The sequence below is a fragment of the Lethenteron reissneri genome, chromosome 69, assembly GCF_015708825.2.
Source record: "Lethenteron reissneri isolate LAM-NWPU_2019-01 chromosome 69, ASM1570882v1, whole genome shotgun sequence".
NCBI lineage: Eukaryota > Metazoa > Chordata > Hyperoartia > Petromyzontiformes > Petromyzontidae > Lethenteron > Lethenteron reissneri.
Window position 1 is genome coordinate 10,301,344 of NC_083847.1, and position 23,492 is coordinate 10,324,835.

Consider the following 23,492-nt stretch of genomic DNA (forward strand, 5'->3'; position numbering starts at 1 on the left):
TAATCCGAGAAGCCCTTATCGGGATAACTTTCATGGTTTCCGGTGACCAGGGAATTGGACGACCTCCCCCGATGCTACTTCGCGGCGCTGCGACCGGCATTAAGATTGCAAGGTCGCGGCGAGGGGCCACTCGGCCACTGCGGTTGAAACGCACCCCCACACCCACGCACGTATCGACGAGGCAGGCAGGGGAGGGACGGGACGGCATGATTAGCATGACCGCAGGGGCTCTTGCGCGTAGTCGCTGATGGTTAGGATAATTACGCTTGAGCGCGTAGGCACCATTATTAGGGAAATTAGGGAAGTTAAAGAGTAAAGGCTGGAAGTACGAATAAGCGGAGGTATGCGGAGGTCCGTGCATAAATTCTTACGGCAAGCCTTTGTGATGGACGCCACCGCATAATTCGCATAACCAAGGCACCATGCATGAGAAAGGGATTGATTAGCATATGCGCCGCGCATGAGCAGGGGAGGGAGCGAAGAGTGCTCGGGGAGGCAGAGGCCTGAGTCCGGGAGATAGGATAAAAGGGATCGTAGCAAGGTAGAGGGGATCTCACTCCAAGAAGCCAGCGATCAAGGCGGCTCCCAGCTCTGCCCTCCGGACATCCGTGCAACGTGCCCAGACGAGCAGCGAGGAGAATCCACGGGACACCGAATACTTCGAACCGTGAGTAGCAAGGTGAAATAGTATCGTAAGCCGATAAATAGGGAATAGGTCCAGGGGTAGCAGAATAGGCCAGCCTCGTCGATTCATACTGATTTAACATCAATTCCCAGGTAGCCGAAAATAAATCATTAATAGCTGATCGTGGCCTCGTGTGATCTCGTTGAGAAATGTGAGCGCGTGTGGTGCTGTGTATACAGCGGCTCGCCTCGTGGGAGCGCTGTGCAGAGCAGCGCAAGAGAGGGGGTCGCGTTTGGAGTGCACGGAGCTGCGTGTGTATGTGTGTGTGCGCGTACAATCACTATGTGTCTGATACAGGTGCGCATTGATAACGTGGTTATTCGACGTGGAGGCGAGTGCTGCACAGGGCTGTAGACGGGCACACGCTCGCAGCGTGCGAGAGCGGTATGTAGCGGTGTAGAAAGGGGGAGTATGGCGTTTGATTGATGATGCTGTGCGTACGTACGCTCGCAGCGTGGGGCGTCGCCTTCGAATGCTGGCGAAACCCTAGCGGGTATTAGGGCGGTGCGGTAACGCAAACAGAATAGGTGATGCAGGCAGGGGAGACCCCGGGGGCCAACGGCCCCTACAGGAGCAGCAGCAGCCAAAGGCAGCAGGAGGAGGCAGCAGCAGCAGCCGGCAGCAGGAGGAGCAGCAGGAGGTAGCAGCAGCAGCAGGAGGCAGCAGGCAGCAGCAGGCCGAGTGGTCCCGGCCCCGTGAGCTCCACAGCGAGAAGCCCCCCGACCTGCAGGAGCAGCAGCAGGAGGAGGCGGCTGGAGGCCGAGGGGGGCGGGGACCTCCCTGCAGGAGACGGAGCGGCTCGTGGATGAGAGAGGAGCGGATGGCGCCCGGAACCAGAACAGCGGGGGCGGTAGTCGGGGTACCGATTAGTGAACCTTAGGGGCCGTCCATAAATGACGTCACGCACCTAGGGGGGAGGGGGGGTCAGACATTTGTGACGATGTGTGACGAGGGGGGGGGGGTTTGAGAAATGTGACGTCATATCAAAATGCGCAACTTTAAATAAATATAGACAACACGTTCTACTTAATTAAATAGACTTGTTAATTAATGTTTTCTCCTACAACATCAGAGTGCAGCGCCACATTAAATACGCACTATGACAATAGTTTAAAGCGATTTGAAGCATGTTTTATTTTTTTTGGGGGGGGGGGCAGGGCTTTGTGACGTCATATTTGAGGGGGGGTCTGACTTTTTGTGACGCCGTGTGACGAGGGGGGGGGCTCAAAAATCGTCCAAAATCGCGTGACGTCATTCATGGACGGCCCCTTATGGGGTGACCCCGGGGTTTCATAAGCTCCCGGCTCTCGCATATGAACTGCGTTTTGCGACGTCGAAGGCGAACGATACGGCAATAGAGCTGGACACGACGAGCTCTATCTAATCAAAGTTTCAAAAGTTTTGTTCATGACTACGGCAATTTTGGCAACGGCGCGTGCTTGGTGAGGAACGAGAGGGTTGATTTCTGGTGGGGTCGCGGCGTATTTGTCCGAGGTGGGACGGAGTCGCCAAAAATCAATAAATTACGATTATTCGGGACCCCGGGGTCCCGCCATAAGGTTCATTTGGAGGAAGCTCGACCCGGGACGCGAGATGGAGGACGAGCTGTTGCACTTTGGTAGAGCGTCTGAGTCCCTGGGTTGAGAAGACAATCCGAGTGTGTGTACTGTCTGTGTGTCCATGTGTGTGTGTGTACGTGTGTGTGGTGAGTGGTAGTGTAGTGGTTAGCGCTACGCTGCCCTACGAAGCTGGCGACCCGAATTCGATTCCTGCTGACGGCCAACACCCAGTGACAAGTATCTGAACCGGTCCTGGGCCTCTCCTAGGTCGATTCAGCCTCAAATGAGTACCTGGTGTGGAGTGTAAACATCACCACTGGGGAGACATCGGCGGTCGGGCGTGGTGCTGGCCACCGAACCCCTCGTGTACCGTTCCGGCCTTCAAAGGTGCTAGCTAACAACACTTGCCGCCAGCAGTATTTTCAGGCGACACAGGGGATCATTGTCTTCGTCTGTGTGTACGTGTGTGTCTGTGTGTACGTGTGTGTCTGTGTGTACGTGTGTGTGTACGTGTGTCTGTGTGTACTGTCCGGCAAAACTACCACCTCGTTGGTGCCGGATGGTAACGCTATGATGAGCAGTGCCATGGGGGGAGTACCAATTTCAATTGGCCATTCTCCTCATGGCGTTTGCAGCCACCACAGCGGCCAAAGGGGTTCTAGACAGGTGCGAGGGGCTGGTAACCCCTCCACATTCAACCCAAATAACATCAAAACACGTGAAAAAAATCTAACTGAGCTTGCGTCAAAGGTCCCGGGGGGACAGGCGTCTATGACGTCTCCTGACAAAACCAAATTTAGTGGAGCAAGGAGACTGAACCCTTAACCTCCAGAAACAACCAAAAGCCACTGCATGTGGCCATGTGGAATGTTTGAACGCTCACTGTGGAGGAGAGTCTGCCACTCCTGTCGGGAGCTGGACCGGTACCGCCTGGATCTCTGCGACCATGAGGGGTGGACAGTCCTCTACTGGTGGCAGGAGACTGCCAAACAATCGGGAGTGGCTTTTCTTCTGAACAAAATAATGATGAGGGCGTGGGAGCATGCCAGTGAGGTGTGGGACGCTGTAAGCCTCAGGCTACTTTGGACTCATGTTCCAATCAACCAGAGGCGAGCAGTGGTGGTAGTGGTTACTTATGCCACACCGAAGAAGAACATCAGTGGAGGGATGCAGGCAAGGCCGATGAATCAGATGCCTTCTTTGGCCTGTCACAGGTGCTAGCTAAAGTGTCCCCTTGTGATAGTCATCTTGTTGGGTGAGTAATGCCCGAGTTGGTCATGATGCTGGCACCTGGGCTGGAGTGATTGGAAGGCATGGGCCAGATCAGCTCAATAACAACGGTGGGAGGCTGCTCGACTTCTGTGCAGCCCATCGGCGTGTAATTACCAACATACTGTCCCACCATCGGCGCATCCACACAACATCATGGTTGCATGCTGAGTCCAAACAAAAATGATCTGCTGGACTATATAGTGACGTAACAGCAGATGCGGGCCAGTGTCCTTGTCACCAGGACCTACCGTGGAGCTGATCTGCCCACTAACCATCAGTTTGTCATCTGTAAGACGTGCCTGCCATTCTTCCACTGGTGATGGCTGTACATCAAGGACCCCATTCAAACCCACAGTGACCTGGTCTCAGCTAGCTGATGAAAGTTTCAAGCGATAATTTCATCATTGCTTGCAGCTGGGGTTGGCATCGTCCCCCCTCTTGATGCCGAAGGGAAATGGGTGAGGTTTAGGACTGTGGCTGATGCAGCTGCAATGGCTGCTTTGGGTACATAGTCTAAACCTCTCCAGAGAGCCTGGCTGACAGAGGAGGTGTTCCGGCTGGCTGAAAAAAGCGACATGCTCACTCCCACCATCTACAGCATCCCACATCAGAGAATGAGGCTTACTACAGCCTTTGCTCACAGGATCAGAGCCGTGCGGCGCTGCAAGAATGGGTGGTGGTCGTGCGTTTTTCAGTTTAGAAATTTATTTTTTCTATCGTTCTTGGTCACCATATGGATTTACATTTTATGAGAGTTATTTTATAGTGCCAGATTCACATGTGTGCCTCTTCACCAATGGCTCTCATGTTCGTTATCATTTCACACTTTTATAAATCACCTCGCGTACCCCCCTGGATCACTGCCCAAAGCTTGGGAATTGACGATGCAATTGGAACTAATCTACTTTATTTATTTATTAAAGGGGCGCCACGGTGGCTAGGAAATATCATCTTCCTCGCCTCATGCAGGAGGTTGAGGGTTCGATCCCGACCCTGACGCCTGCTGCATATTTGGAGTTTGCATTTCTATCTCCCTGTGGTCACGTGGATTTTTTCTTGGGGTCCTCCGGGTTTTCCCTCCACATTTAGAAACATGCATTATGATTATTTAGATGTTGGTGCTCCTATAAATTAACCTTATGGCGAGACCCCGGGGCCCTATAAGCCTCTAGCTCTCGCATAAACTGCATTGCGACCTCATTTTATGTCTGTTGAAAGAGAACGATGTGGCAATCTATTCCTCTCGACGAGCTCTACACGATGCGCTAATCAAAGTTTCCAAGTTTAGTTTCTTCTGCACATTCGTTCTCGTTGCGCTTGGACGACATGACAACAGAATGATCCACGCCAGGTGGGTCGCGGCGTTTATGTGCGCGGTGGGACGGAGTCGCGAAAAATAGATTAATGACAATTTTGACTTACGTTTATTCTGGACCCCGGGGTCCCGCTATAAGGTTCAAATGTCCAAATGGCCCACTTTGTTGAGCTATCAGTTGTGGTCAGGTCGCTTCTAAAAAATAAGTTAATACCTCATTGGGCTTGCTTGGTAGGATGGGGATGGTTTGTATGTGTGAGGGTGATTTGTTTACCTTTCTTGTACTTTGCACTCCTATAATATTTATATACTGTGTTTGTTGGTGTGATATTCTTACCCTGTGCCTTGACTGGACGTCTGCGGAAAATTGCTTTATAGCTCATCGGATTCCTTCTGTAGTATAAATACATATCCTGATTTTGACCCGCATGTCTCGGACCACGTCCGTGAACACAAGGCAGTTCTGAAACACGATAGGACCAATACCTCTGCCGTTGCCGATCATTGTTTAAAGCACGTGGACCAGGCAGCGTGTTAGCTGTTCTGGTCCGATTAGTAGTTATACCGTCCAATGTATATATAGTCAGCCGTGGTGGTCACCACCCTAAGTCATTATCCTGATAATGTTAACAGTTACCCCGTGGTATTAGTTAATAAACGTGTTGCCTCCAAGATCAAGTGTGCGCCTCAATTGAACCCACTACATATGGATTATTCCGTGTAGCCAGTTCCATGGCTATTTTGTAAGGGAGATCCGTGGTGTGTGATCGCACGAGCAACAAAACATACTGCCGAGAACGAGCACAAGGTCTTAAGGAATATTGCACAACTAACAATCGAGATATTTAAGGGTCATCAAGAAAACACATGGATCTGAAAAGACTGCAAATGTATTGTTGATATCAAGAGGCGTCAGAAAAAAATGTTTGGTACAGGTGCAAGTAATATCTATATTTTAATGTGATATGGACATAAACTCACGCAAAAGAAATGCAGTGCAAACGTAACGTGAGAGCAAAAGGCACCAGAATACAATTAGGCACAGGTGCAAGTAAGCTCAAGGGAAATGAGGGAAAGTGAAGGGATGGAAACATTCTGTGAATGGGTATTCCAGAAACTTGAACGCAGCAACGTTAAAAGACATACCAAACAACTTTTGAGCAAATGTCTGTTTACGGAAGCCCCAAACACTAAAACACATACACACCCTCTTTTGAATGTCAGTTACTCAAACCGATTACTATCTCATGCCATATGCTGCTCATTGCCCTGTGTCGACCACCTAAACCCAATGCTATTTTCTGAGTGACTTGGCTGAATTGTTGACCCAGCTAAGCTCACTCTCCTCTGTTATTCTAATGTTTGGTGGCCTTAACGTTCATGTTGATGATCCTAATTGAAAATCTGCTCTGGACTTTTTTTCTGTTGTCGACTGTCTTGATTTATCCCAACATATTGATTTCCCCGCCCATCGCTGTGGCCATATCCTAGACCTAGTGAACTCATCAGGTTCATCTAGAAGCAAACTCCATTGCGCTAATCTAAGGCTACCTGACCACACAGGTCTGTGCTTCTCACAGACTCTATTCATCCTGCGGCTGTCAGCTATTTTATAAATCTGTAGAGAAGTAGAATGGGGACGTGATGTCATGAACGTGGAGTACTTAAGGGAGACCCCGTGACGAAAGCGGGGTCACTGTAGAAACGAGTAGAGTGAGGGAACCAGGGACGAAGTTGTGAGTCTGGAAGGACGCCGGTGGTAGCTGATAGAGGTGCTTCTACCTCCGGTTGGTGGAGTTGGCAGAGTCCCCAATCCGACACGGAGAGAGAGACCGGAGCTAGCCGGGCAGCGACCAGGACTCAGCATAGGACCCCTAACCCCTGGGAGTTGTGTACCCTTATGTGTTAAGTTGTAAAGTCTGTAATAAACCTTTAGCGAAAGCCCCTCAACTTACCTCCGTCTCCGAGTGCATCCTGGGAACTCCTCAATAAATCTAAAAAACATCAATCGGAGCTGATGCCATGACTGTTGACCCCTTTCTCCCTCCTCAGCCCGCCCCTGTTCAAGACTTAGTGACGCACTACAATTCAACTGTTTACTAAGAACTTAATGAACTAGCCCCACTGAAAACGAGAGTAGTCTCTGTCAAATGCTATGCACGATGGTACAATGATACTGTGCGCTCATTGAAAGCAGCAGGCCATTGTGTAGAGCGGCCTTGGAGGAAAACTGGCCTCACTATTCATGCTCAGGCTCTGGTCAGCCATCATTGTGCATACAGATCTGCACTGACCACAGATAATCACACTTACTTCAGCAATGTCATTTAGAGAGGTCACAGTAACTCAAAAGTCATCTTCTCAGTTGTCAACAATCTCATTAGTTTTGCTATCATCTCCACTATCGGAGATTGCAACACACATCTAAATTTATGCCATCAGAAAATTAAGTACTGTACATCAACGACACTCTCCCTCCTATTCTGAATCTTACCTACCTCCCTCTTTGCTACGCCCTGCTAGCACATTTCACACGAATTCCACGGCCATTTATGATCTGATTTCTGTAATGAAACCCATTACCCGTCGACTGAATCCTATTCCCACTGCACTACTCAAATCATGCACCCTTTTTCAGCCCTGCTCTTGCAACAATTTTAACACATCCCTTAACATAGCTACTGTTCCTGTTTCCCTGAAAATGCCTCAGTTACCCCTTCCCTCAATAAAGCTGGTCTTCACCCTAAACGTCTTAATAATGTCAGACCAAACTCCAAATTGCCCTATCTGCCCAAAGTACTTGTCTCCACCCAGCTCCAAAACTATCTGGTCACTAATGACATGCTTGAACCTTTTCAATCTGGGTTCAGAGCCTGTTATAGCTGTGAAACAGCCCTTGTCCGTGTCACTAATGACCTCATAGCTGCCGATTCTGGCTTTATAAGTATTCTGATCCTCCTCGATCTAAGTGCTGCGTTTCACACTGTTAATCATACACTTCTTCTGTCTAGAATGGAGAACATTCTTGGCATCTCTGGTTCTGCCCTCCTATCTCGGCCTCGCTGTGCGCTGCGTTGCACCGCTGGTCGAGTAAATAACCTTGCGTTCAATAAACCCTCGGAGCCAGGATGAACGTCCAACTCCAATCGTCATTTATTGATTGTAACAAGGTAAAACTGGTGAGAAAACACAGATACAGCATCTGTTATAATCCGGAAACACCAACACAATGATCACCACAGCATCAGAACATTGTCTTAGATAACAATAGATCCTGGACGGACCAGGCCCCTACATTACCACTGAACAACTAGACAAAAGCACAAGCCGGTGCGTTGCATACAGGCACATCGTGTATTCATCCCACTGCACGCCAAATGTACAGCATTACACATAATACTAAACTGTGGATGAGATACTTCGTCATCTTTACTCTCAGGATCGCAACATAGGCACTAGTCTGACTCGACCTACTAAATCACAAGTAACATCCACAATAAGGAAAGTCGCAGGCTTCGTTACTAACTAGGCCTCGTATTTACTACAACAACTTAACGGCACCATAAAGGCATTTACATCACTATAACGGCCATTCCAACATTACAACAGCATTGTCAATATTATAGGAATATAAACAAACTTACAGATAATGCTTCTTAAGCTCCCACAATGGAAAAGTGCGGCTGTGGTATCACTGAGATGCGATGCGTGCCGCCATCTTGACTTATCTGTGTAATGGCCGACGCCCGCGTGGTACAGTGGAAATCTAAAATCGTCACTTCCTGGTCACCTGACCAAAATTAGCATAAAAAAACAGGAACTTCCTATGAACGCACGCTCCACATCTGCCGTGAGGCAAAACACCTCCATTGGTTCAAGTTGTATCTCAGCGATAGGCATGAGCTTGTCTGAGCTTAATAAAATAATTCTCACGACGTTTCGGCCACAACGCAAGCAGCCGTCCTCAGGTGAAAACCAGGTCTGTCGGGGAGACACCTGAGGACGGCTGCTTGCGTTGTGGCCGAAACGTCGTGAGAATTATTTTATTATGTTTTATTTTTTAAATCCTTCATATTAAGTTTGCTTGCTTGCTTGCTTGCGTGCTTGCTTGCGTGCTTGCTTACGACCGTGCAAATCTTTCGGTCTTTTTTTAACCCACTTCCCGTGATCCAATCGAGCTGACATTTTCCACACAGACTCGTTGTGACAGACAATTAATGTTCGTGAAAAATAAAATAAAAAATTTAACACTTTTTAGGCAAAAAAAAATTATTTTACATTTATTCAAATAGAACTCATTCATGGCTTTGGCTGAACGTCACAGTATAGGAGCCCAGAGCGTAACCCCTCCACAGGCCGTGGCGGAGTAGCGCAGTTGGTAGCGCCCTCGCTTCCCATGCCAAAGGTCGTGGGATCGATCCCCGCGTCCTCCACAGGCGAATATATTTTAAATCCTTTATATTAAGTTTGCTTGCTTGTGTAGGGGTGTTAAAGAGAGGGCCCGTTATGCATGGCAGCCTATGGAAAACAAACACAGTGGGCGGGGCTACGTAAGTGCACGAGCAAGTGCCCTCTACGACGTCCGAGCCAGACACCCTGGGGGGGGCTGGTTCGAACGTTATGATCCCCCGGGGCCCCACCCCTCAGGGAGGGGTTGGGTATAAAAGGGGATGTTCAAAGGGCTCAAGGCAGTTATGTTTAAGCTAAGGGAAGAAGATTGAAGACGTCTTAGATAGAGCCCTGGACTCCCCTGGTTCGATGTCCTTTTCAGGGCCGGACAGGATTGAGCCAGCGGCGTGGTCCCGAAAGCCAGAGCCGGTGCTCTTGTAAGAGCTGGTCTGGAACTCCGGGTACCGGGCCCGACTTACCAGTGTCGGGCCAGTTAGCCTCCCCTAGCCCATTAGTGGAGGATTCGGGGCTAGGACAGAGTTAGCTAGGGGCGTACCCCGAGTTATACGGGTGAGGGGGCCGATACCCCCTCGAGTGTGTATATGCCCACTGTCATGTTGTGAATAAACATACGTGTGCCTCAACCTCGGCGTCAAGCGTCTTCAGCGGAACTTCAACTGGTGTCAGAAGTAATTCGAACATGGACACGCGGAAAACAGCGCGGGCCAAAGTACCGCAGGAGGAAGACACTGCCGAGATCGTCGAGCCCGAGACGGCTCCACAAGACAAGGTGCAGCCGGGGCCTGACGCCTCCTTACCGGGGCCTGACGCCTCCTTACCGGGGCATCGAAATGAAGAGGGGCCGCAGCCAGACGCGTTACGGCTGGCTCACGGGAGGCTGGCGGAGCTGCTGTATGCCGCTGCCGCCACGCTGGAGACCATCACGCGACTAGGGGCCGGTGATCCAACACGGGGCGAGGCGAGCCAACGACCAGGGCGCCTTCCCGCCATTTCGGAGCAGTCCGAATTTGAAATTCCCGCCATCGACGCTACAGCTGTTCGGGGCGTGGCCAGCCTAGACATCCGCTCCGACATCGCCGTCGCTGAAGCTGCAACATCATCACAACCGCGACAGGCGATCCCATCGGCCGCTCGCACCGACGCACAGCCGAGTGGTGGTGACATCAGCCTGCGGGAGTCTACAACGACCGCTGCGCTTCATCAGAGACTGCCCCCGCTGAAGGAGTTCATCGGCGCGGAGGGGGACTGGGCCGGTTTTCGCCGACGTTTCCTCGCCCATCAGGAGATGGCGAAATGGTCCGATGAGGAGGCTCTCTGCGCGCTGCCGGCGCTCCTCAACGGCGACGCGCTCGCCGCCCTCACATCGGCGCCGAGAGAGAAGCGGTCTACGTTACCGATGGCACTACAGCTGCTGGGCGGGGTCTATGGACCATCGGCTGAATGCCGACAGCAATTTTACGACCGCAAGCGGGGTGAGAAGGAGTCGCCCCTAGCATATCGGACGAGCCTCCTGGCGATGGCTAAGTCGGCCTTCCCTCGTATGGACGACGACGGCGTGGACGCTATGGTCACGGAGAAAATCCTCCTCCTGGCAGACGACCTTGACATCGCTGTGGTCGCGCAGGAGGACGCGGAGATGACATCGCTCCAGGCGGCAAGGCTCCTCCACGCCAACCTCCTGTCGCTCCGGCGGAAAGCCAGCAGGGCATCGGCGGGGCGTGCGGTGGCTGCAGCCACCCTTCCAACGGAGGAGCTCTACGCCGTCGACCACCGACGGCAACAGGCGACGGGAGCACGGTCGGGCCGGGACGGGTCGGGCCGTTCCGACCATCCGTCACCTCCGACGGCGCTCCCGCGGTGTTTTAACTGCGGCGTCCGGGGCCACGTCGCCTCGGGGTGCCGCTCTCCTCGTCAGCGCGGGACGACACCTCAACGGGACGACAGGCCTCATCACAAGCTCCACCATCATAATCCGGCGAGTCGCGGCACCCCACACGTTTGGCCCACACACACGCCCGTCACGCACTCAAACACCGCAACGAGAGGGGGGCCGATATCGCGCACCATCGCACCATCACGCACCACTCCGGGTACTCATATCGAACCCGGCCAGTGGTCCGTGCTGGCCGATCGTGTGATAGCCGCATCGTCGGGGTCGTCGGCCGTTGTGGGGCACATCGACGGGGTTGAAGTGCGCATCCTGGTCGATACGGGAGCATCGGCGACCATTATTTCGGAGTTAATTTACAATATTCTCCCTGTCCGGAGCCGTCCTTTGATGCCTGTTAACGTACCATTCTATGCGGCTAATGGGGGCTCACTTGGCATCATCAGACAAATTCGTGCCCAAATTTGTATTGGGGAAATTAAATTGTCTGGGCCGATTTTTGTTTCCTCCTCGCTGGCGGTTCCGTGCCTGCTGGGGACGGACTTCCTGGCCAAAATGCCGATTAGGATATTAATCGACCAGGGATGTATTGAGCTCCCATCGGGCAGACGCATGGCGTTTCTGCCATCGCCAGTTACGACTCGGACGGCGTTCGCGACGGTGCCGGCATTTGTAGAGAGAACGGTGCGCGTCCCTCCGGGGGCGCAAATGTTGATTCCTTTGAAACTTCGGTGGCCTTTCGCTAAGGGTATTGGGGCCCAAGGGGTTCTGTTGGGGCCGTCTAGGGCCGGGGTTAGTGGACCTCATTTACTTCCGGCCCAGACCATAGTAAGAGGGGACGGTGAACCCTTCATCGCGGTCCTCAATGTGGGCTCGCAGACGGTGGTGGTCCCACAGGGGACCGTGCTTGCTCACACAACGCCGGTGCCATGTGAGGAACCCGTCGCAAATCACGTCAGCGTTGTCCCTGCGTCGCGACCGCATTCGGACAGCGATGAAGGGTGGCTCGAGGCGCTTTGTGCGGGATCGACGGACATGTCAGATTCAGAGCGTCAACAACTTAAAACACTACTGCGGGAATTTTCCGACGTTTTTAGTCGGAATAAATACGATTTGGGTTGTACTCACCTGCTGCGTCACCATATTGACACGGGTGACAGCGCGCCAATTCGCCAAAATCCGTTTCGGTTGAGTCCCGCCGAAAAGGACCATGTCAAATCGGCTATTGATGACATGTTGGCCGCCGACATCATTTCTCCGTCCACCAGCCCTTGGGGAGCGCCGATTGTCCTGGTTAAAAAGCAGGACGGATCGTTGCGGTTTTGCGTTGATTTTCGGTGCCTTAACAAAATTTCGGTTGCCGACGCATACCCGCTCCCTCGGATGGATGAATCGCTGGACGCCTTGGCGGGAGCGCGATTCTTTTCCACACTCGATTTACTTTCGGGATTCTGGCAGCTTCCTCTGGACGATGATTCAAAGCCTAAAACTGCTTTCCGTACACCGCACGGCCTGTTCCAATTCAACCGGTTGCCGATGGGCTTACACTCAGCGCCGGCAACTTTCCAGCGTTTGATGGAATTGGTTTTGGCTGGATTGCAATGGGAGTCGTGCCTCATTTATTTGGATGACGTTATCGTCTTTGGTAAAACTTTTGATGAACATCTCCAGAGGTTGCGGGCGGTTTTCCTAAAGATGCGGGCTGCTAATTTGAAATTCAAACCCCAAAAATGCCATTTGTTGCGCGATTCGGTGCGTTATTTGGGGCACATCGTGGGACGCTCAGGTATTGCTACCGATCCCGCCAAAACGCAGTGTGTCAGCTCCTGGCCGACTCCCACCTCGGTGGGAGAGGTCAGGAGTTTCATTGGGTTCGCGTCGTATTACCGACGGTTCGTCGCTGATTTTGCGACAATTGCAAAACCCCTGCACGCTTTAACATCTAAAGGGGTTCGGTTCCACTGGGGTCAAGAGGAGGAGGCTGCTTTCTGCTCCCTTCGGGACGCCCTGGTAAAAGCCCCTCCCTTGGTTTACCCAGATTTTTCTAAGCCCTTTTTGCTCGACACCGATGCGAGCAACACGGGTATTGGGGGTGTGCTTTCCCAGGTGGTTGATGGCGTGGAACGGGTGGTCGCGTACGGTAGTCGGGTGTTGTCTCCTGCGGAGCAAAGATATTGTGTCACCCGTAGGGAACTGTTGGCAATTGTCTATTTCATCCAACAGTATCGCCCATATCTGTACGGTCGGCATTTCACCGTCCGCACAGATTATGCGGCACTACAGTATGCCCTGCGAGTTCAACAACCATCGGGACAGTTGTCTCGATGGTTGGAGGTTCTCCAGGACTTTGATTTTGAAACCACCTACCGTAAGGGCGTTCGCCATACGAATGCGGACGCTCTGTCGCGCATGCCAACCACCTCCGAATGTGCATGCCTCCTGGGGTCGGGACGTTGCAGGCCTTCAGGGGACGCATCGGTTCCGGTCTTGGCAGCCACCGACGACGACGAAACATTAGTTACTAATTCGATCGAACAACAGGGAAGAGATTCCCTGTTGGGGTTGCCCGTCACTGAATGGGGGCGCCTCCAAATGGAGGATACCTCCCTCCTCGGGTGGCGTCGTCGCGTCGGGGGTGCTGGGCGGGTGAAGGGTGATTCGGATGCATGGGAAATGGTGCAAGGTCTGCTGATGCATTGGGACGGCAAATCCCAGCGACATCGGCTGGTGGTCCCTTCTGAGTTGCGAGGCAAGGTGGTGTGGGCCGCGCATGAGCGCCTATTACACCTGGGGACCCAAAAGACTCTTGCACTGCTACAACTTGATTTTTTTTGGCCTGGTATGACGAGGGATGTTGGGGATCTATTGGGATCATGCCCTCGGTGTGCGCAACGGAAACCGCCGGCGCGGAGTCTAACCCACCCTTGCAATCGATCAAAGTGTCCAGAATAAATGAGCTTGTCGCGCTGGACATTTTGGGCCCATTTCCCGCCACCCCCAGGGGCAATAGGTATTTGTTGACAGGTGTCGAGTATTTTACGCGCTGGCCTATGGCCTGGCCCCTTACCAACCAGTCGGCAGCAGCCATCGTGGAGGCCTTTGTTCAGGGATACGTCCTGGACAAAGGTGCTCCGGAGCTGCTGCTGACCGACCAGGGCAGAAATTTTTCCGGTAAATTACTCAAACAAGTCTGTGACCTCTTAGGCACGAAGAAAATTCGTACCTCCCCGTATCACCCGCAAACTGACGGAATGGTCGAGCGCCTGCATCGCACCATTACGTCAATGATGTCACAGCAGGTCTCGGACTCGCAGACTGACTGGGACCTGCATATTCAAGGGGTCTTGGCGGCATACCGGATGGCACCCCATGCAGCTACGGGATTTTCCCCCTTTTACCTCATGTACGGTCGCGAACCCGACCCGCCTGTTCGCGCCCAGCTGCAGATCCCCGACCCGCAAGGGAAAACTAAATTTTCTGACCACGTCAAATTTAATCTGGCCAAATTAACAGAGGCGCGGGATGCTGCTATGCTAAACTCGGACCTCCGTCAAAAGGCGAATGAGCGCCTCAGGCTGGGTCGGGCGCACGTGATACAGTGGAAGCCGGGGGACAAGGCATGGTTGCACTGTCCCCAAGTGCCCCTGGCTACCTCCCCTAAGCTGGCGCGGCCGTGGCGGGGCCCTGTGGAGGTGGTCGAAGTTTTGCGACCACAGTGCGTGCGCATTAAATGGGTGAAGCGGCGATGGTTCGTGCACCCCTCTAGGTTAAAACCCTTCGTTGCGGTACACAAACCCACTTCACACATGCGTGGCCAAACGTGGGGGGGGGGGGTCGACCGTCTCATTGGGTCCGTCTCCGTCGTTCTCACCTAATGCCTTGCCGGCCGTGCCACCTCCAGGTGCATCAGGACTGACGGGCTCACGCCCGACCACCCCTCCTGGGGATACCGACGGTCGCGCGGCATCGGATGAGGTCTTACGCCGGGACGGACAATTGCCACCTGACGGTCCGCCACCCGGGGTTACCCCGTGTGAGGGGCCCGCTGCAAGGACGCGCGCAAAAATGCGCAGACTGTTATGAGGCCGGAAGATGTGTACATAGGTTGTGTTCATTGTGTGTTGTGTGGGTGGTGTGTTCCCTGCCCATTGAAATGTACATACGTTGGGTTCACCTGGTGTTGTGTGTATGGTGGGTTCCCTGCAAATTGTATATAGGTTGTTTTTTTACGGAATTCGTATTTATTCAAGGGGGGGTGCGTCGGGTTGTTTTCTCTTCTTGCTGTTGCATTTTGTTGTGTTCTTGTTGCTGTTCTTGTTATTGTTGAAAATTAGTGAGGCACACGCGCGGTCAAGGTGTAAATGCACTTTTATTGTCATTTTTGTATGTTGGCAGCCGGGACGGCTGCAAGCTATGCGGGGGGGGGGGGTGATGTAGGGGTGTTAAAGAGAGGGCCCGTTATGCATGGCAGCCTATGGAAAACAAACACAGTGGGCGGGGCTACGTAAGTGCACGAGCAAGTGCCCTCTACGACGTCCGAGCCAGACACCCTGGGGGGGGGCTGGTTCGAACGTTATGATCCCCCGGGGCCCCACCCCTCAGGGAGGGGTTGGGTATAAAAGGGGATGTTCAAAGGGCTCAAGGCAGTTATGTTTAAGCTAAGGGAAGAAGATTGAAGACGTCTTAGATAGAGCCCTGGACTCCCCTGGTTCGATGTCCTTTTCAGGGCCGGACAGGATTGAGCCAGCGGCGTGGTCCCGAAAGCCAGAGCCGGTGCTCTTGTAAGAGCTGGTCTGGAACTCCGGGTACCGGGCCCGACTTACCAGTGTCGGGCCAGTTAGCCTCCCCTAGCCCATTAGTGGAGGATTCGGGGCTAGGACAGAGTTAGCTAGGGGCGTACCCCGAGTTATACGGGTGAGGGGGCCGATACCCCCTCGAGTGTGTATATGCCCACTGTCATGTTGTGAATAAACATACGTGTGCCTCAACCTCGGCGTCAAGCGTCTTCAGCGGTACTTCACTTGCTTAGGACCGTGCAAATCTTTCGCTCGTGTTTTACCCCACTTCCCGTGATCCAATCGAGCTGACATTTTCCACACAGACTCGTTGTGTGTGACAATTAAATATTTAATTACTAATTGCTTAATACTGGCAGACAATCATCTGACCCATAGATTGCAGCCATCTCAAACCAGAAGACGAGAGGACTCTAGCCACCACGCATATAAAGGATTTAGAGTGAAAAACTTAGTTTTTACGGGTTTACTTGTTATTATTTTATTACTTCCCTTCTACGTGACTTTACCGAAAGAACCAAGAAGATGAATCCCTGCAGTCACGAAAGCTTTAAATCGAAATTTGTCTGAGCTTATTTTTGTTGGGACGAAAGCCCTTCTATGGAAGGTCGTCTCATTTTCACTCACCCTAGGCGACAACACCATTTTAACCTCACCCACTGTCAGAAATATTGGCATCATCTTCGATTCCTCCCTCAACTATGAGTCCCACATTTACCACATCAAAAAAATGTGTCATTATGCCATCTCCACATCATCTCCCGCATCCGATCACTTCTGTCCCTCTCTGATGCTGAGAAACTTATCCACTCCTTCAATACATCGCGCCTTGATGACTATAACTCATCACTTGCCGTTGCTCCCGCCAATCTCCTCTCACAGCTTCAACTCATTCAAAATGCCGCAGCCAGAGTCCTCACCTGCACAGACAGCAAAGAACACATCACCTCCTGTTATATGCATCCTACGCTGGCGCCGCATAAAATCTAGGATTGACTACCGTCGACCCTTCTGCATCGCGACTTTCCCCATTGCAGTTTCGATATATCGCGGGGTCGGCACAAGAAATTAAATGGGAATTTTTTGGGTGTTTTTGGGAGTTTTTCGAAAGCCGCAGACGACACGCGAAGGCCAGCAGATGACACACAAAAAGTTTAGTAACTCATAAATGCAGAATATATTTGCACAGCACTGTATAATATTATTGTATTTTATATTTTAATAATATGCACCAATCTTTTTTAAAGCAAATTTTTGTAAAAGTTAAAGTTTGCCAAAAGAACACGAAAGCCAGCAGACGACACGCAAAGGCTGGAAATGTCGAGATAACTTAAACAGTTTAGAAACTCAGAAATGCTGAAAATATATGTATTTTATTGTTTAATACCATAAATATACGCAATTTTTTTCAAGAAAATTTTTAGACTCTTTGGTTCTTTCGGTAAAGTCACATAGATAGAAAATGAATAGATCACGACGTTTCGATCGCAACACAAGCAACCGTCATCAGGTGAGATAAACACAGCAGCAGAACTGCTGACGCAGGAGTCCGGCATCAATTCTCTTTTCTTCCTTTATCAGCAGTTCTCCTGCTGTGTTTGTCTCACCTGATGACGGTTGCTTGTGTTGCGATCGAACCGCCATGATCTCTTCATTTTCTATCTACGTGACTTTACCGAAAGAACCAAAAAGTATGGATTCCTGCAGTCACGAAAGCTTAAAATCAAGTAAAATTTTGTCAAAAGTTAGCTTGCGAAAAGAACTGCGGTTCTACGCGCTCACAGCCCCCCCCCGAACCCCCCGGCTGGAGGTGCTCGCTTCGCTTGCCAAGGGGACCAAGGCGACCAAAAACTTTTACGCGGTTTTATCAGATCACGGGGGGCCTGTACCCCTAACCCCCGCGATGTGGAAGGGTCGACTGTACGTGGCTTAGCACCTGGCTACATCCTCCAACTCCTTAACTGTTACACCCCGGCCCACGCCCTACTATCCTCTGACACCCATAAACTTGTTGTGCCTCCCACCAACCTCTGCTCCCTGGTTAATAGGGGGCCTCAGTTGCCGCTAGGCTATGGAACACACTGCCCATTGAGATGAGATCTGCTGAGTCAATGTCCACCTTCAAATCTCAATTAAAAACGCATCTATTTAGAATCTTGCTTGAATCCCCTCCTATACTCACCCACCATATTCCGTCCCTTGAATGCTCTCTGTGATGCTGCTCTTATGTTCTATACGTACGCCTTTTGTTTTTTTTTCATACAAAAGTTATATCTTTTTGAGCATGTGTAATATTGAATAGGGTTACTGTTCCGTGCTTTGAGCGCGGGAAAAGCGCTATATAAATAAAACAAGGCAATATATACATTTTTAATTTTAAATAATGATTTAGTCATTATCTGGCGTATTTGAACGTCCAGTGACCCTTCCCCCCGAAGTCGCCGGATAATCGACGATCTACCGTCATTTAAGTTGTCAACCTGCTCACTAAGGTGCGCTTTGGGGCGGCCGATTACAGCGATCCCTCGCCAACCACGGGGGTTTGACAACCACCGATTTGAGTACCCACGCGTAATACCGCATCCCGTGCACCGTGTGGCCAAGCACGGTGCACGGTCTCGCGTAGCCGCGGTCTCAAATCTCAAGCATCCACGCCACCAGCGGCGCATCAAGCGCGTGTTGTGCAGCAGTGGAGAGACCCTGGCTGATGATGTCGATGGTGCATTAGATGGGGGGGAGGCTGGGGTATTGAGGCATTCATCCAGCAGTTTAGAAACCCTGGCTGATGATGCCAATGGATGGCGTTTCCCAGCGGAAATTTACTTGTTACCTCACTGGAAGTTGCCTTGTTACCCCCCCTCCCCCCACCGGAAGTAGCCTCGTTACCCCCCCCCCCCACCGGAAGTCGCCTAGTTACCTCACCGGACGTTGCCTAGTTATCCCACCGGACGTTGCCTAGTTACCCCCCCCCCCCACCGGAAGTTGTCTCGTTACTTCACCGGAAGTTGCCTCGTTATCCCCCCCCCCCACCGGAAGTCGCCCCACCGGACGTTGCCTAGTTACCCCCCACCGGAAGTTGTCTTCACAGTTGGGCGACTGCTGTGCTATTTTTTTTCTCGGTTCAGAAGCGGCGGAGTGGATTCGGTTCCCTCTCTCTCTGTGTGGCTCTCTCCTCTCGCCCCCACACACTCTCTCTCTGTGTGGCTCTCTCCTCTCGCCCCCACACACTCTCTCTCTGTGTGGCTCTCTCACCTCGCTCCCTCTCGCTATCTCCCCCCACCCACTCTCTCTGTGGCACTCTCCTCTCGCTCTCTAAGCTCCCTCTCCTCTCGCTCCCCCCACACGCACACTCTCTCTGTGGCTCTCTCTCTGTGTGGCTCTCTCCTCTCGCTGGCTCGCAGTTCAAGTGTTCAAAGTTTCCACAGTCGGGAAGTCTTCTAGCTTTCGAACCGAACACAGCAACAACAACAACCACCACCACCCACATCTCCCAATGGACGCGAGAAAGACGGCGATTCCCGGGAGCGTCCTCAACGATTTGTGCAGGCGAGACTCGCACACTGTACTACATACACTGCACTATATACACTGTATACTGCACTATACATACTGTACTATAAACACTGCATATTGTACTATACACACTGTACTATATACACTGTATACTGCACTATAATACTGTACTATAAACACTGCATATTGTACTATACACACTGCACTATACATACTGTACTATAAACACTGCATATTGTACTATACACACTGTACTATATACACTGTATACTGCACTATACATACTGTACTATAAACACTGCATATTGTACTATACACACTGTACTATATACACTGTATACTGCACTATAATACTGTACTATAAACACTGCATATTGTACTATACACACTGTACTATATACACTATATACTGTACTATACACTGCACACTATATTATGCACACTGCACTATATACGCTGTACTACACACTGTATACTGTACTATACACACTGTACTACACACTGTATACTGTACTATACACTGCATACTGTACTATACACTCCATACTGTACTATACACACGACTATACACACTGCACACACTGTACTATACACACTGTATACTGTACTATACACACTACATACTGCACTATACATACTGTACTATAAACACTGCATATTGTACTATACACACTGTACTATATACACTGTATACTGCACTATACATACTGTACTATAAACACTGCATATTGTACTATACACACTGTACTATATACACTGTATACTGCACTATAATACTGTACTATAAACACTGCATATTGTACTATACACACTGTACTATATACACTATATACTGCACACTATATTATGCACACTGCACTATATACGCTGTACTACACACTGTATACTGTACTATACACACTGTACTACACACTGTATACTGTACTATACACACTACATACTGCACTATACATACTGTATACTGTACTATACACACTGCAGATACTATACCACACTGCATTACTACACACATGTACCACACTGCAGATACTACGCATACTACACACACACATAAGTGTACCACACTGCAGACTGTACTATATACAGTGAGGGCAAAAAGCATTTGATCCCCTGCTGATTTTGTACGTTTGCCGACTGACAAAGAAATGTTCAGTCTATAATTTTAATGGTAGGTTTATTTGAACAGTGAGAGACAGAATAACAACAACAAAATCCAGAAAAACGCATGTCAAAAATGTTATAAATTGATTTGCATTTTAATGAGGGAAATAAGTATTTGACCCCCTCTCAATCAGAGAGATTTCTGGCTCCCAGGTGTCTTTTATACAGGTGGACGGACTTCTAAGCTTCTTTATGGCACACACTGTTTATTGTCTTAATACACAGTCCCTATCACACAAAGGGGTATACGGTCCCCTCACCCGTTACCCTGAGGAGGTACAGCCTCCGGACCTTATACAACTCCACACTCACGCTTAGCTCCTATTCTAAGGAGGTACGCTGACCCAGCGCTGGCCCGGCGGGTCCCCGACCTCTGGTCGCTCAGGATCTTCGCCCTCACAAGGGCGGGAAGGCTGGGAGCCAGGGTCCTTGCTATCTAGGACCTAATCTCTCCCCGACCACTGGTTACACTGAGCCCTAGCCCTGATAAGGGCTGCAGGGCTTGGTCCAGGGTCCTAGATGTCTTCGGCCGACTTGGGTCTTCGTGTAGCAGAACTGGCCCAGAGCTTCTCAGCGCTCTGGCTTTGATACCGTTTCGTGGCCGGGTTGTCCAATCCCCGGCCACCTTGTGGAACCTTCCGATTGGTCCTTCCCAATCTGGCGTTTGGATCCCACCTTACCTTATTTGACCCTGACCGTTCGAACGAGCGGGAAAACCCTGTTTATGATTCGCTCTCTCACAGCTTGCGAACAGCGAGTAGTTATCACCACTACACAGGTAACGAGCTGAGATTAGGAGCACACTCTTAAAGGGAGTGGTCCTAATCTCAGCTTGTTACCTGTATAAAAGACACCTGTTCACAGAAGCAATCAATCAGATTCCAAACTCTCCACCATGGCCAAGACCATAGAGCTCTCCAAGGATGTCGGGGACAAGATTGTAGACCTGCACAAGGCTGGAATGGGCTACAAGACCATCGCCAAGCAGCTTGGTGAGAAGGTGACAACAGTTGGTGTGATTATTCGCAAATGGAAGAAACACAAAAGAACTGTCAATCTCCCTCGGCCTGGGGCTCCATGCATGATCTCACCTCGTGGAGTTGAAATGATCATGAGAACGGTGAGGAATCAGCCCAGAACTACACGGGAGGATCTTGTCAATGATCTCAAGGCAGCTGGGACCATAGTCACCAAGAAAACAGTTGGTAACACACTACGCCGTGAAGGACTGAAATCCTGCAGCGCCTGCAAGGTCCCCCTGCTCAAGAAAGCACATATACATGCCCGTCTGAAGTTTGCCAATGAACATCTGAATGATTCAGAGGACAACTGGGTGAAAGTGTTGTGGTCAGATGAGACAAAAATGGAGCTCTTTAGCATCAACTCAACTCGCCGTGTTTGTAGGAGGAGAGATGCTGCCTATGACTCCAAGAACACCATCCCCACCGTCAAACATGGAGGTGGAAACGTTATTCTTTGGGGGTGTTTTTCTGCTAAGGGGACAGGACAACTTCACCGCATCAAAGGGACGATGGACGGGGCCATGTACCTTCAAATCTTGGGTGAGAACCTCCTTCCCTCAGCCAGGGCATTGAAAATGGGTCGTGGATGGATATTCCAGCATGACAATGACCCAAAACACACGGCCAAGGCAACAAAGGAGTGGCTCAAGAAGAAGCACATTAAGGTCCTGGAGTGGCCTAGCCAGTCTCCAGACCTTAATCCCATGGAAAATCTGTGGAGGGAGCTGAAGGTTCGAGTTTCCAAACGTCAACCTCGAAACCTTAATGACTTGGAGAAGATCTGCAAAGAGGAGTGGGTCAAAATCTCTCCTGAGATGTGGGCAAACCTGGTGGCCAACTACAAGAAACGTCTGGCCTCTGATTGCCAACAAGGGTTTTGCCACCAAATACTAAGTCATGTTTTGCAGAGGGGTCAAATACTTATTTCCCTCATTAAAATGGATTTTGTTGTTGTTATTCTGTCTCTCACTCTTCAAATAAACCTACCATTAAAATTATAGACTGATAATTTCTTTGTCAGTGGGCAACTGTACAAAATCAGCAGGGAATCAAATACTTTTTTCTCTCACTGTACACGTGTACCACACTGCAGATACACGCTGAATACTAAACATACACGTGTACTACACTGCATACCATACACACTGCATACTATACACACACGTGTACTACACTGCATACCATACACACTGCATACTATACACACACGTGTACTACACTGCATATACACATTGCAGAATACACACACGTGTACCACTGCAGACTATACACACATTTGCACTACTGCAGACTACATGTGTACCACGCTGCAGATACACTCTCCTGACATTTGGAAAACCGGCAACCGATTGTGAAGACCGTTACCAACTTACACCAGCTACCCTTTAACAATCCTGGTTCTACATAGCCCGCACTTTATCCACACAAGCACCTATCTGACCTCCGCTGCTGCACCCCGCGCATGTGAGCTCGTGTCTAATGTCTCGTGTGTACGTGTGTACGTGCGTGTGTACGTGTGTACGTGCGTGTGTGCGTGTTTGTGTGTGTATGTGTGTGTGTATGTGTGTGTGTGTGCGCGCGCCGCGTTTTTCCCTGCAGCCGCTTTATCCTGCACGTGCCGAGTGAGGAGCGAGAGGCCCCGGTGCGACTCTGCTTTCAGGTCCGTGTGAATCCCTTGTGGTCGAATCCCTTCGGTGGAATCCCTCCAGTCGAATCTCTCCGGTCGAATCTCTCCGGTTGAGTCCCTACGGTTAGATCCCTATGGTGGAATCCCTCCGGTTGAGTCCCTACGGTTAGATCCCTACGGTCGAATCCCTACAGTTGAATTCCTACGGTCAATTCCCTACGGTTGCGTGCAACCGACTACCGCC

At 50.7% G+C, this 23,492-nt stretch overlaps 1 protein-coding gene across 1 annotated transcript in view; it reads left to right on the plus strand.

The window, feature by feature from the left end:
- The first annotated feature begins 19,001 nt into the window (after positions 1-19,001).
- The window catches only part of DCP2 (decapping mRNA 2), a 32,867-nt gene continuing 28,376 nt past the window's right edge, over positions 19,002-23,492 (plus strand). The window contains exons 1-2 of the mRNA XM_061579396.1: positions 19,002-19,471; positions 23,221-23,281. Coding sequence (XP_061435380.1) covers positions 19,419-19,471; positions 23,221-23,281 — 114 coding nt within the window. The 5' untranslated portion in view covers positions 19,002-19,418. The remainder of the gene's footprint in view (positions 19,472-23,220; positions 23,282-23,492) is intronic.